At 47.5% G+C, this 14490-nt stretch overlaps 2 protein-coding genes and 1 pseudogene across 2 annotated transcripts; 1 reads left to right on the top strand and 2 right to left on the bottom strand.

Annotated features, from left to right (window-relative positions):
* Positions 1-346: 346 nt before the first annotated feature.
* On the bottom strand, positions 347-1720 carry LOC125537695 (F-box protein At5g07610-like; annotated as a pseudogene).
* Positions 1721-6156: 4436 nt separating this feature from the next.
* LOC125539481 (uncharacterized) lies at positions 6157-8355 on the top strand. Its single transcript, XM_048702938.2, has 3 exons — positions 6157-6615; positions 7189-7691; positions 7804-8355. Exons 2-3 carry the CDS (start codon positions 7191-7193, stop codon positions 8098-8100), a joined length of 798 nt encoding a protein of 265 aa, XP_048558895.1. The 5' UTR covers positions 6157-6615; positions 7189-7190; the 3' UTR covers positions 8101-8355.
* Positions 8356-8601: 246 nt separating this feature from the next.
* Positions 8602-13779, bottom strand: LOC125539480 (putative potassium transporter 11). The gene is made up of 9 exons (XM_048702937.2): positions 12884-13779; positions 12084-12309; positions 11417-11662; positions 11266-11316; positions 10890-11156; positions 10714-10766; positions 10520-10634; positions 10088-10342; positions 8602-9836 (listed from the first exon to the last, which is right to left on the bottom strand). Exons 1-9 carry the CDS (start codon positions 13001-13003, stop codon positions 8791-8793), a joined length of 2379 nt encoding a protein of 792 aa, XP_048558894.1. The 5' UTR covers positions 13004-13779; the 3' UTR covers positions 8602-8790.
* Between the last annotated feature and the right edge of the window lie 711 nt (positions 13780-14490).

The raw sequence follows: 14490 nt of genomic DNA, 5'->3' as shown, positions 1-14490 counted from the left end.
TAGCTACAGGAAGAGTCGATAAAAAGAATTTTGCTCAATGCCAATGCATCACAGAAATCCTGAGGCTAGCATCAAATAGACATTGCAAAAATCTGATAAGAGACTCGGAATACACTACAAGGTTTACGAACTACGCTCACTAATAAATATAGTAATATCAGGAATTAGGACACACAATCCTTCAATACCATGGACAAGAGAACCAGATTTCAGATTACTTTAGCGACATGAAACTAATTCGTATCCGGGACAATAGCTGGACACACCGCAAAAATAGTAACCATGTTCTTTCAAAATTGCAGTATGCTTAATCTCTATGGTTACAGGGATTGCTCCAAACAGAAAATCAAGCTACGGGAGCACAAGCACCAGCAAATAAAATGACATGATTGAAAAAAAATTCAGAGATCAACAGATAAATAGTTCAGCACCTACAGAAGAAGAGCAAATTCTTGGAGGAAGCACAAGCTTGACTTGCAGGTAACACTACTGCCCATCTGCACCTGCAAATGAGTCCGAGAACAATGGAACATATGGTAAAAATATCGCTGCCTTGTTTTTCCGAAGACTACGGATCCGATGGAATTTCTGATGCTGCATATCGTATGATGCCAACGTATCAGAACCAAACGAGTCCAAGAAAATGGTGTCGCAGTCTGGATGAAAAGCAGCCACCCTGTACTCCCCACCAGTCATGCTGCACAACTCATCGTAGCTCACACTATGCTTCAAGACCCATTCTTTACTATCATAATCCTTCATGTACCAGACTGTTGTTGTATCCCCATGCTTTTTCTTCTTCCCCTTCTTCTTCTTCTCGCCAGGAGCTAGCGGTGTGGCAGCGTAGTGCAAGCACCCCTGTGACACTCCCATCATACCAAAACTCAGACTACCTGATGGCACAGGGATAGTCTTCCACACCTGCCCCTCCATGTCCACTGCTACCAGCACAGCATCAAAGTCCGTGTTCATACAAGTGCAGCATACCTTGAAAGAAGACACTTGTAAGGCCAGCGAACAGGCTAATTTTCTCAGGAAGGCGGCTTTCTCTGTAATTCCAGGCTCCGGTTTGCGAAGAGTAGATGGCCACTCCTGTGATGTATTTATCCTGTTCGGTGTCCTCAAACTGAAGAACGTGGAAATGCGGCGACACTGCTGGATCAAAAGCCAAACGAGCGATGACGCGGTGGCCGTCTGCCACCGGCGGGAGTGCGGGGATGCCAACCCACCTCCCGGTGGCCGGATTGCAAACGATGTAATGGTATTCAAGCTGCTCATCGTCGTCCCCGAAAGGAGTAGAAGGGAACTTGTGGGCGCGGGAGAGGAGGAGGCCATTGCAGGTGTCCAGCCGGTCGACGTACCAGTACTTGTGGGACGGCAAGAAAGAGAGGGACGGGTCGACCGGCTGGGCTGCGCCGCCGGGAACTTTGGCGAAGTGAAAGTCGTACATGCGACGGCCCGGCCCGTGGTAGGTGCTGTAGAGGAAACCGGCGAGGGGTTGGGGCAGCTTCTTGCGGTGGGCGGGGTCGGCGATGAGGTCGCGCCAGGCCGGGGAGACGCACTTGAAGCGGTGGACGGACCTGGCGGGGAGGCGGGAGAGGATCTCCAAGATGAGATCCTCCCTCAGGAGGATGGTCGCCGCCGCCGTCACTGCCTCCTCCGCCGGAGGGTTGGTCTTCCTCACCTTCTTCTTCTTCGCGGAACTCTTCCCCTCCATGGCGCCGCTGAAAGGAACAAGGGGTTAGGATAAATCAATCTGTACAGTGGATTCATCAATCTGGGTGAGAAGGACGAACTGACGGGGAACTAGCTCGCGGTCTCTTCGTGCGCGCGAGGAGAAATACCTTGGCTTGAGGCGGCGGCGGCGTAGGCGGCGGCGCTTCTCGGCGGCGTAGACGCGCGGCGATGGAGGATCCGTAACCTATTAACCGTAGTAGCATTTTTATAGGGGATGATGTTCGCCAGCAACGAGATTAGCGGCGAAATGCTGCGTCTAATCAGGCCCGCGTTTAACTGCCATGCAATCGTCTTTCTTTTTTGCGTATAGATATTACGTATTATAACTTTTAGAAATGCGGTGAATATATCCGAATATATTTGCTGTAGAATCAATGCGATTTACCTGCCCATCTAAAGTGATTTACCGGTCACTTTGTTTTCCGAATGAGCCCCCAGATCTATTATAGAGGATCTCCAACGATACAAAGCACCTCACATGAAGGAAAATTACAGAAAAATTCATAAGATGCTCAACAGCTCAAAGCTACTAGGGCTCTAACACACGGGATCCGGCAACCCCCTCACCATCAAGGACCGAGAGGCCGTCAGCGGAGGGGTCTCGTCAAAGGATGGCGCGAGAAAGCTGGCGAGTGGTCTCTCCTAGTAGCGGCTAAGGTTTCAGTCACCTAGCACCCGAGAGGAAAACACTTCGCGTGTTTGCTAACGAGGCGACATGTACGTAAACGGCCAGCCGCAAAGTATGTTTAGCTTATAACCCCAAAACTAGCTAACTACTTCCCAAGTACCAGTTAGTCTTTCTTTTTTATGGGAATATAATGTGTATGCAATCAATGTGATTTACGTGTCCATCTAGGAAAAGTGATTTACCTGCCATTTTTTCTGATGAATAAGTTGCTAATGGCATGTAAGTGCACATGATTTAGTTGTACTTTTTTTGAAGTAAGAGTATCTATTTCACGAGAAGCATAGGAATTAGATGTTGCCTCCTCTACTAAATTATGAATTTGTGCCTGCAAATAATTGTAGATTCTTTACAAAGTGGGGCGGAAAAAAATGATTGTTTTTGGTTGAAGAGCGAACTGAAAGTAAATAACATGAAAAGTTAATAAAAACAATAGCACGAGTAACAAGTGGAACTGGCAGAGGAGTAAGGCGTTCTCAGATAGTCTGGAATTCTCATTGGTATGTCTCTAACGTAACCTATGCATTAACATAGTATTGTCTGAATACTTGAGTCACTCTTGACGATTATGCTGGGCGGAGCCGGGTATAGAACATGTTCTACTTTAGGTAAACTTTGTGTCACACACACCACTACTATAGTCTCCCTCTGCAGGTTACTACTACGGTAATTGAGGGTTGCCCTGTGGACACTGTCTCTCTAAGGGTTCTCCGTAATTCCCCTAACAATCATAAATGCTAGGGGTGAAGGCTTTTATTGTCCCCTCGAATCACTTCACGTCCTAATCTTTACAACCATAGTGATACACTTCGTGACCTTACGACGATAATGCTGAGTGGGACCCCTCCACACCATTTACGAAGTTTATTAAACTAAGCATTCAATAGGGGATCCTATTTAGAGACATTATAACTGGGCACTCTATAGGAAGCCTCTTAGGCAATTAGACTCTAGAACCATCCATTCTTGTGACCTGATCGTACATCCCCCACCCCCACCCCCCCAATTCACGTAAAAGTATTGTCTAGCTCGCCGTAAGACTAGGCGGATGTCCTAAAAGGACCGCTTCCCCCGTAGCATTTTTGGAGGACTGTGGTTCATCGGGTCCAACGTTCCTAGCGGGGGTTTCGCTATCTACTCGGTCCACCAGACCGATCACTCCACGCTCCTCCCTCCCGACCTCTCCTTTCCTCTCTTTGCAAACAAACGGGCCTGCATCGCTACCACCGCCGGTACAACGAGTATCTCTGGCGGTTGCCACTCCCAGCGCTCTCTCCACCTTGAGGATCCATAATATGTATTCCCTACTCCCCCCCCCCCCCCGCCCTCTTCGCCGCGCAGAAGTGGCATCATCCAACCACATGCGCTTTCATGGATGTCTTCGCCTCTGAAGAAACATCGGAACTGCTCCTCTATGACTCTTGACACAGACTCCTTGTGCCTTGGCGCAACTGTTCAGTTTATAGGCTCTACCCGGCCAATATCACCCTCCATACTGTCACATTCCCTAATTTTGTAGTAGAAGGGTTGGACGTGCTTTGCTGCGTCATTGGTGTTGAAGGGTTTTCATAATTTTGTTACTCCCTCTGTTTGAAAATATAAGGTGCGTTAGTTTTTCAAAAAATCAAACCTCTGTAAACTTGACCAAAATTATAGAGAAATATATAGATATTCATAATATCGAATCGGTATCATTCGATCCATCATGAAATGAATTTTCATTTTTTGTTTATCTAGTATTGTGGATGTCGATATTTTTGGCTCTAAGGGCATCTCCAGCCGTTCGGCCCCCCAGGAGGCATTTCTTTCGCCCCTTGGGGGACTGCCGGCGAAATATTTTGCCTGGGGGCGTAAATCTTTCCACTCGTTGCACCCCCCCAGGAGCAGTGTTGAGGCTCAAGTAGGCAGCGGCATTTCGTCGAGCAGGTCACAGGCGATGACGCGGGCACGCTCCGGTGCATACAGGCCCTGCTCGCGGTGCAGTCCCTCCATTTGGAGAGGTCAGGGGAGGAAGCGAGTCCGGCGAGGTCGTGCTCCATGTACTCGAAGACGGGGTAGATGCTGGCGGAGGAGCGGGAGGTGATGAGGCCGTGGATGCCAATCACGTCCGCGCTGCCCCACGGCATGCTGTTGGAGGTCTTCAGGCGGCTGCCGGTGCGCGGCGATGTGCCGCCGCTGGCGCCGCGCCGTGTCCTGCGCGCCCGCCCCGCCACTTTGGCTTCTTCCGCAACCACGGCCCGTCCGCGCTGCCGCCGTTCGTCCTCACCGCGGGCGTCGCGCTCGCGCCCCATCAACGGCGTTGGGTGCGCGTCCACTGGCGACACAGGAGGAGGAGGGGGAGGCATTTGACCACCGGCAGCCCCCCCCCCCCCCCCCCGCTCGTGCTCGTGGCCGCGCCCGCTCGCGTCCGTGCCCCCGCCACCCGCGCCCACGCGCGGGCCCTCCCTGACCGCCGTCGACGAGGATGGAGAGGAGGAGGAGTCGAGGAGAAGGAGGTGGGGGCGTGCCGGCCACGCCCCGGCCAGCCCGGCCGCCCCACGCGCCGCCCGGCCTCCCACCCTGGCCGCCCGTGGAGCGCCCGAAGGAGCCGGGGTCGCTCGTGGCTCGTTGTGGCCGGGGCCGCCCGACGGAGGACGAGCTGGTGCTGCACTTCCTGCGCCCGCAGCTGCGCGGGTTCTGCTGCCGTGGAGGCGGACCCGAGCGCGGCGCCGCCATGGGAGCTGCTGGAGTGGCACAGCCTGCTGGGGCGCGGGCAGGGCTCCTTCTTCGCGGCGCGGCGGCGCGGGAAGGTGCGGCGCGGTGGTGGAGGCGGACCCGTGCGCGGTGCCGGCCGGTGCAAGGAGCAGTGCGCGGCCTGAAGAATCTCGTTCTGCGTTTGGTGAAGAGAACCAAAAGAGAGGGCATGCAAGTGGGTGGGACCCGGAGAAAAAGGGAGGAAAGAGAGAGTGGGAGGCTGATTGTGGGCCAAATGCATGCAAAATTTTCTCTCTCCGCTTCCAGGTGCTCCCCGACGGGCTGGGTTCTGCATGAGAGTGCCGGCGCTAGTTTTTGCGAAATCCGGCGAAAATCGAGTCTAGGGGCGTGACTGGGACATATTTTTACCGCCGGCGGCTAAAAAGTGGTCATGGAGGGCTTCTTGGGGGGCCTAGTGGAGATGCCCTAACCTCAGTCAAAGTTAAAGAAATTCGACTTCCAAAACACAATCACATCTTATATTTTGAAACCAAGGGAGTATTTAGTTTTGCGAGTGGGGAGATGATGGAGTGCGTTTTCTTTTCTTTATAATACGGTTGGCGGGCCATTCGCGGTGTGATTTTGTATTATATGCTAATCAACCAGTATTATTTAAGGAAATTTTGGTGCTACAGTGTCACATATTGAGACTTCTTTTTTCTATGTGATGAGTGGGTGTGTGGGATTGATATAAGGCTGTTTGCTGCCGATCAATTTGAAAATTTGTTTCCTTATTAAAATTATGAAGCAAATCTAAAATTGAAACCTCGATCAAATGGAAAAGCTTCAAAGTAAAGGAGCATAGTGAAAATGAATTGAATGAGGGGGCTCCTAAGAAATTGTTGACCCGGTCTAAATCTAATCAAATCAATGTCATGAACCAAAATCCAAATTAAATATCTCAATAGAATAAAAAAGCTGCAAAATTAATGAGCATAATAAATTAAAAGAATTGAATGAGAGAGATTTTTAAGAAATTGTTGACCGGATAAAATCGGATGATTCTAATTTATTAAGAATTAAAGACCCCAATTGACTACTCGACCTTAGATTTCCGTGTGGCTGCGTCCTTCTACTCCGAGGCAAGGAGCATTTGCATCGACACCCCTGGTATTTCATTCCCATCGCACTTTGGGTCCAGCGGCAGCACGATCATCGAGCGCGCGTCCCCAGCAGTCCCAAAATCTTCAAATCGTCTGCGCGGGAGGAGAGGCTAACCATTCCCCGCCAAAATCGACACCAGCCGAGCCCGCTCGGGTTCCGCCGCGGCACCCCGCATGATAAAAGGGTGAGAACGGGGGAGAAATCTCCCACATTCCAACCGCCGGAGGAGGGTCCAGCCTAGGGTTCAGGCGGCAATCCAGCCGGAGAGAGGAGGGGGTTCCGCCGCTTCCGGTGACTTCGCTCGCGGCGGCGATCCCGACGCCCTTGCTGGGAACCGGCACGCCTTCCTCTGCGAGGTAAAAGTTTCTCCGATCGCGGCGGTTTCCTTCCTCCTTCGCTTTGCTTTAATGGTGCGGTTATGCTGAAACATATCGCCACTAGTGATCTCGATTACTGATTAGGAAAGAATTTCATCATGTCAGTTGAACTGGAGAACATGGTGATGGCGATTGCTGATTAGGGAAGAGTGTTTCTATGGCTGTTGACTAGGAGGGCACATGAATTGTGTGTAAACCGATTTAGCTGTAGGAAACAGAAAATGATGTTCCTTTTGTGCGTTTTGGCGAGTTTGTATAGGGGTAGCTGTTATGGTGATGATGATTACTACTGATTAGGGAAGGATGCCATTATGTCAGTTTTTCTCCAAAAATGACATCATCTCAGTTGAATTGGGGAACAGATGGATTTTGTGTGGTATGGAAACATGTAGGACAAACTTTTCTATCTCTCTAGACTAGAGGTTGCTACTGTTAGACAGTGATTGAGGGACGTCATGGATTGCCGATATATATTGGGAAAGTGGAAATTTAGTTTCAGAAGAAATATACAAATGTGGAAAATAGTTCATTCATACCTTTATTTTTCTACAGGTATGTCGATGCCAGAAGAGTTTGTGATATTTCCTGCTGAAGGGAAGATTTCCAATGGGCCCGAGGGGGCACTAGTGAGTCCCGATTGCCCGTTTCTGGTCGCACGGCTACCAGAGCCACTGAACAAGTCGTTCGAGCAAGTGCGACGCTGGATAATGCAGCTCTTCCAGTTGAATGACGTGACACATGAGCTCACTCCGCAGCACATTCTGTATGTCAGGAACAATCCCATGGCTCCTCCTTCCACCGTGCTGATTGACATAACTGGGGACGATTCCTGGAGGGCGTTCCTGAATGTGGCATGGCGCCATGTTGGAGTTTTCAGGCTGTTTGTCAAGTGGAGTGCCAAGAAAACAACCTCTGATGAAGATCCTGCAGTGACAGATGAATCTGATGATGATGGCAGCTGGCCAACTTGCAAGCATGATAAACCTTGCACCATTGAAACTTCATGGGACCGTCAAGACCCAGGGCGAAGGTTCTACCGCTGCCCTCTCTTCGCGGTGAGCTTCCTTTGGAAAATGTTTATCGGGGTTGCATATACATGTAATGGTCTTAACTATCACTGCATTGATCCACAATGATAATCTATGTCTTCGTTTCTGTTTTTGTCAGGATTCAAAACAGGACTGTGGTTTCACCCAATGGCTGGACAGGAAGTTCCCTGAGAAGGCGATTGAGCACATGAACTACCTCACGGACAAGGTTGATTCACTCGGGCAGCAGGTCGACAACCTGAAGTGCGAGCTTGAGGAACTTCGTCATCGTTGCCAGAAAAGGTCGATCGCAGAAGCTGTTGTCAGTCATGGAGACAAGTGCCCATGTGGAAAGATCCCTTGCGACGCAGCTTGTTGCAATCAGGATGAAAAGCCGTGCCCAAGTCAGATTCGTAGATTGGCTAAGGCCAATTAGCCCTCAATATGCCGAGTGGTTCGTGGTCCAGGCTAGTTTCATTTTGCGATGAAGATGTTTTGTCCATCATCTGGTTCAGTCATCAGCAACCAGCATGACCTGCAAATGTAATCAGTGATGTAGCCATCTAGGTAGTTTTATCTGCTAGTTTTCGTGGAACTCCCTTGTCGTTGAATTCAGATGAGAATATGATCATCCTAAAACTATGGTTTGTGTAATGTGCACTGTTTAATTAGTTGACTAAGGCATTTTGCATGAGCATGTTTTTATTGCACAACATATGTACATCTATCTGACTGTCACATCAAATTCAGCCATACTGAAAACCTGAACCTTTGCAGCCAGCCACAAAGATGATGTTGGTTTTTCAACGAAAACAAAGGTGACAACTTATAAAGCTGCAACTACTTTCGAATCCATGAGTTGCCAGTTAGAGATTTTTCTAGACAACTATCACAATATATGATTTATCAGGGAAAGGAAGCATCTGAATCTTACGAATTACAAGACAAAAGGCGAACATTTCTAGCATGAAAACCGCCTGAAAGATGCAGGGTGCGGAACAAAATCTGAAGCTATTCCCTATTTATATTTACAGTTTAAAGCAGCCACCCCCCTCTCCCTTCCAGAGAACGGTACATCAGAGCTTTTTGCTCAGAATCCAGTACAAACCAAACGGAAAACGATGTTTCAGATGTAGTATATTTGCCCAACATTAAGAAGGCTCTCATGAGGAATATTGAACATCACACTGTTCTCCCTGCAGATCCTCCTCATGAAGGCATACAAGTAATCTACAGAAATCTTCTTGATGATCCCTGAATCTCTCCGAGCGCGCACAATGGTGTTCCCTAGGATGTGCACAACACCAGCATCCCTGCACCGGTTCAAGAACTCAACTTCGTTGCTGACTGTACGGTTGGTTTGGCTTGAGTACGTCAACAGGTTGTTTACCCCGAGGGGTGACTGCACTGGCACAATAGAATCCTGTGATGAGTAGCTAAGGTCACCATTGGAGCACATTGTGTTGACAGTTTTGTCTGCTAGAAATGCAGTGTTGATCGATCCTTCAGTCCTCTGCTCTGGTAAGCTGAACTCATCGGAATCTGAATAACCATCCATCATGCTCTCGAGTCGGATGAATAACGTGAGGCAGTCAAAGAGCATCTTCTCAAAGTCATCATCTTTCTTGTGGAGGTCTTTATATCCGTACCTTGCAATGCAACGGAATATATGGAAGTTCTTCGGCCCAATCCTCCTCACAAGGAACCGCTCCTCCACCGGGACTGTGTAGACTGGAAGATACTTGACACAGACGAAGACGACAACCGAGTGGATAGCAGGTAGGTTGGTGATAAAGTGTGAGAAGATGTGCGGTACGCCACTTGCCAGCTCAGTGTACACAAAGCCTATCCCTGGAACCCTGACTAGACCAAGGCTCGGACCGAGGCCAAGAATCCAGGCCATTGACACCTTGCTGTGCATCTCAAATTCATACCGCTTTACAGTGCAATAGTGCCACACATACATGATGATGAAGAAGGCTATCGCGATGACAAGCGGGACCCAACCGCCTTGGTCAATCTTCAATATGCAAGCCCAGAAGTATGGTAGCTCTACCATCAACGAGAGCACAATAAAGGTGATGACAAGAATCCAGTGACTCTTCCACACCAGCAGCATTATTGGTACCATGAGGAACGTTGTCACTAGCATAACTATAACCACTGCAGTGCCTGTTCACACAAACAGGAAATGTAAATTTAGAGTTGTCTGAGATATGCAGCGAAGACTGTGTCATGTAAATTCTGCGACAGTTCTTATTTCAGGACAATTTCAGCCTATTACCAGTCACTCTTTCTATTATAAGGCAATCTTTCCTTTTAAATTGTCTGAATGTAGCCTTTCCAAGCTTAGCAATATATACTACATGGTGTTGCAAACAAGGAATGCTCATCAGACTCCATATTTAGAAAGTAAACCTTACCGTATGCATTTCCTATCTGGCTCTGGTTCTTGAATCCAGCAGTCACAGCAATACAAAGAATAAGGAGGAGCCAGTTGATGTCAGGGATATAAATCTGCCCGAGAAATTTCTTCGAGGTGTGGACTACCTTCACGCGGGGGAAACATCCTAATGCAAGAGCCTGCTTTATTATCGAGTAGGTTGCAGATATGGTGGCTTGACTTGCAATTATTGCTGCAGCAGTTGCTATAACAAAGGCTGGCCAGTATATGGCATCTGCAATTATTAAACATCTCACTATGAGAACTATAGTACATAAAGCAACAGCACTAGTATGCACTGTCAATAATGGCTACGCACTATGACAGTGTGCAAACGTGATGTGCTGGCACATCGATCAATCTATCTTAGGATTAGTCAATAGGATGACAAGCTATAGTATCTGAGGAGGACCTGGAATGGAGCGATAGAAGGCGTCATTCACATGTTTCTTGTTGGAAATTATATAAGCTGCTTGCCCTGTGTATGCCAGAAGAAGGCATGGGAATACAATGAAGGTGAATGCAATCTGCAAATAGACATTTTCAAATTAGGGAGCACACATTTGGCTACAGATATATCGCAATGACTGATGGAAGACATGCTACCTGAATGGCCAACACAGGGAAATGACATAGATCTGCAAATAACGCTTCAGTTCCTGAAGAGAAAGAAACAAATATCTGCATGTCATACGAGTTTTATTATAGGTTGATGGAAGGTAATTTCTAAACCTGTGATGCTAAGCATGATTTCTAAACCTGAATACGTAAAACGGACTGACCTGTGATGCTAAGCATGATTCCTCCAAGAACGGTCCAGGTGTTAGAAGAATTTCCCCGCCTTCGGAAATAACGGTATATATAGACTGGATTGTACGCTCTTAATACAGAGCTACCATACTTGTGTATGTTCAGTGCTCCGACACTTCCAATTAAAATGAACCAGATGAGCACTATAGGTGCGAATAGCCATCCAACTTTGTCTGTACCAAAGTGTTGCATGCTGAATACTCCAATCAAGATGATCACGGCAACAAGTACAACAATATCTGCCACATACAAAGAAAATCAAAGATGAAGCGACTTTACAACATGGATTTATGCAAAAGATAAAGTACAAGGGTAACGGTACATATGAGATTGAAAACACAATATTACCAGTACTCATGTTTGGATTTTGAACTTTTATACCACCTGATGCAGAAAGAACTGTGAAACACAAAATCACAAATCAGGTTCCTGGAAACGTTCAATTTACTCACAAAAATATGATGCTGAACATGAGTTTAGAAGAAATTATGCAGAATACCTGATATAGCAGGAGTAAGGATTCCATCTCCAATAGCTGTACAAGTACCAAGGAGAACAAGAATAAGAAGACAGTTTCTTTTATATGCGCGTGTTTCTAGCCATCTCTTTATTTTCGCTGCCAATGAGTTCTCCTCATAAGTTTGCCGACTATATGTCGTTAGGTCCTCATCAGTCTTGTGTTGGTTGGGTATAGTGCTGATCTTTGCATGACGGCAGAGTAGTGAATATAGAGCAAGTGTACCACCTGCAAGACAAAAAAAAGAGGTCACCACCAGTGTAAAACTGCAAGCAAAGTTATCAAATCAAGAAGTCACAGAATTGTGCATGGAAGAGTTGTTTCCAACACTGAGGCAACAGTAGAGTGATCTCAGACTAAACTTTCCATAGAAAATAATTTAGCTGCCACTCTGGCATCTCATGACCAGAAAGGCATTGTATTAACATATTCACCTACCAATCTGATGGAAAAAATGCACTGTTATAGTTGCCCCTTATTGAATTCTACTGTGCTTGGCGTTAGCTAATGTGTAGAAACAAGCATTTGAGATGTATTGCAGTCAGTATTTTCCTTTTTTGCCAAGTACAGAGCAGATCATAAGAGACACCATCTCATTGAAGGTCTAACCAGTATGATATTTGGACCTTGTGCGGATAAATTATCTTACCTTGACCATTGTCATTTGCCCTCAAGACAACAAAAACATACTTCAGAAGAGGGATGAGAGTAAGGGTGTAAATGATCAGGGAAAGAGCTCCAATAACATCTTCGTCGTCGTATACTCCGTGAGGAAAGGCATTATAGAACACATAGAGCGGTGATGTGCCCAAGTCACCAAAGACCACCCCAAGGCTCTGAAATGCAAGCCGCAGCATCAAAACTGATGAGAATTTCTGCATCAAGGGAAATAACAGTCAATATAAACTCTTGATTTAGTAGCCCAACAACTTGAATAATAAACAAGCATTCAGTTTCTTTTCAAAAATACACAAGCATCAAATTTCAGGACTAATGATTATTCTGCTAATTGTTTAATCACAATGGAATGCAGAAAAAACTTGGATAAACAAAATCACTGCTCCTTTTTTCTTTTCCCTGACACACCTGGAAGCGCATCATTTTCACTACCAAGAAAGCACTAAAAATTATATTTCTTCAGTTACTCAGTAATCCCACCATCATTGAAAATTAAAATGGTAATCCCATAATACCAACTACACCAAATTACTTCGCACACTAGAGATGGCAAACAATATGTTCAAGCAGCACAATCCATATCAAAGTAACACATCTGTTCCAGATGTTCTCAAAGCACAAACTGCACATTGACATGAACTGGTCACATGCAGAGACTGATTTTACATTTTCTCTGAAAATAACCAAGTCTTGGAAGCTAAATACAGATGAATTAAAATACTAATATAAATGAACTGTAAAGCAACTAACTGAAGAAGAGAAACGTCAGACCTTTTCCCGGTACATATTCTTGAGTCTGGTGGCTTCCTCATCCATGGGCTGATCAAGGTTCTGATCCAGCTCCCACATGCCCCCCCTGTTCGTCCCCTCGCTTTCGGACAGCGACGCCATTGATCTCTTTTGACCTCGACCACAGCTCTCAAATCCTCGCGAAAAACGACAGTCGTCCTCCACTTGCAGCCTTCGCAACAACCAATCTGAAAACCGGGTTCACGGATAAAAATCGACCTTCGAGCAACAGTTCTTGATCTCCCGCTCGCTCAAAGTTCGACCTCGAATCTCCGCATCGACGCCTCCAACCCCAACCCAATTCTTACATGGACGGAGGCCCGGAGCGAAGAACCGCCTCGGCCGCTCTGAATTCCGGGGGGTGTTGGCAGGGAACAGAAATGGAAGCAGGGAGCGGCAGGAATCACAGCACAGGGACTCCGAATCGCAGAAAACCAACCGAAATCGCCGCTCAAATCAAGAACCAAAATCCCAACCAACCAGCCGAAAACCCCGACCTTTCTCCCCCCAAGAAAACCTCCCCGGGTCACGGACAGCCGCCTCGACGGCCGGGGTCCGAAGCGGCGGCACGCGACGGGCCTCCTCGGCAGGGGAGAGATTCAGAGAGGAGGAGGAGGGCGCTGGCAGAGCGAGAGAAGCAAGGAAAGGAAGAAGTGGCAGGAGGAGGACGGGACAGGAGCGGCATATGAGGACAGGGGGGAAGAGACGGGGAGGAGGGCGCTGGTGGGCGCCCACTATTTTGGCCCGGAATTTAACCGATGGAAAGCTCCGGGATTTGGATGGTAGCACAGCAGCAGCAGCGATGACAAGGAGGTGAAGAAGAAGAAGAGAAGAGAAGAGGAGACTGACCTCAGGGCTCAGACAGCATTGCTGACCCGTCCCTCACTGCTGATCTATGTGCCATACAACTGTGGCACCAAAACTGCTGACACCGACGCGGCATATTACTACCACTACTTGATGCCCCTGCTGCTAATGCTGCTTGACTGGTTAGTTACAGGTTCTTAATCTAGTAGCTTTGGTGCCACTTGGCCGGTTAACCAGTGTGACTAAACAAACCCGGGTTGCTGCCCTCATGTTTCCTTCTTAATTAGTAGCTGCTGCTAACCTAGTTTACCTTGATGCTGCTCTGATTAATTAAGTACAGGCAGCTGCCGCTAATCTTTCCGAGATGGAGATCCAGGGCTGTCACTTTGTGTGTTTTATAAGCACTTCTGTCAGCTAGCTGCTTAATCCTTGTCTGCTGGCAGCAGTGGCAAGTGGACTGTGCCCAGGTTGCTGCTGGTGGAGTACTATCGTGCTGCAACTTGGAGTATATCTGAATATTGTTTCTTCTTTGACTTTGTTGATTTGTTTATGCTCTTCATTCATGTGGTGGGGCATTTTCTTTTCCTTTAGTAAAGTGTATCTTCGGCTCTAGGCCCTAGCTAGGCTAGGCTAGTAGGCCGCCTGCATCATCCATGAGCCAATAGGCGATTAGCAATCCAAGTCCAACTTCTTTTGTTACATATTTTTTTAGTTTACTACAAATCATCATCTTTGAATTCAAAGTTCTGTTGCTCATGTACTTATCTTGTAACGAAAAAGAA

The sequence above is a fragment of the Triticum urartu genome, chromosome 2A (genome assembly GCF_056163025.1).
Source record: "Triticum urartu cultivar PI428250 chromosome 2A, HENAU_Tu73, whole genome shotgun sequence".
NCBI classification, from domain to species: Eukaryota; Viridiplantae; Streptophyta; class Magnoliopsida; order Poales; family Poaceae; genus Triticum; species Triticum urartu.
Note: the sequence above shows the minus strand (reverse complement) of the source record. Positions and strands in the feature narration are given on the sequence as shown.

What these genes read in the sequence shown, in the direction of transcription:
- LOC125539480 (XM_048702937.2), bottom strand. Translation starts at nt 13,003, where the DNA reads ATGGCGTCGCTGTCCGAAAGCGAGGGGACGAACAGGGGGGGCATGTGG. An exon ending in AAATCCAAACATGAGTACTG is followed by an intron (nt 11,157 to 11,265) that starts GTAATATTGTGT and finishes TGTATGTGGCAG; the next exon opens with ATATTGTTGTACTTGTTGCC. An exon ending in AATCATGCTTAGCATCACAG is followed by an intron (nt 10,767 to 10,889) that starts GTCAGTCCGTTT and finishes CTTTCTCTTCAG; the next exon opens with GAACTGAAGCGTTATTTGCA.
- LOC125539481 (XM_048702938.2), top strand. Translation starts at nt 7,191, where the DNA reads ATGTCGATGCCAGAAGAGTTTGTGATATTTCCTGCTGAAGGGAAGATT. An exon ending in ACCGCTGCCCTCTCTTCGCG is followed by an intron (nt 7,692 to 7,803) that starts GTGAGCTTCCTT and finishes TGTTTTTGTCAG; the next exon opens with GATTCAAAACAGGACTGTGG.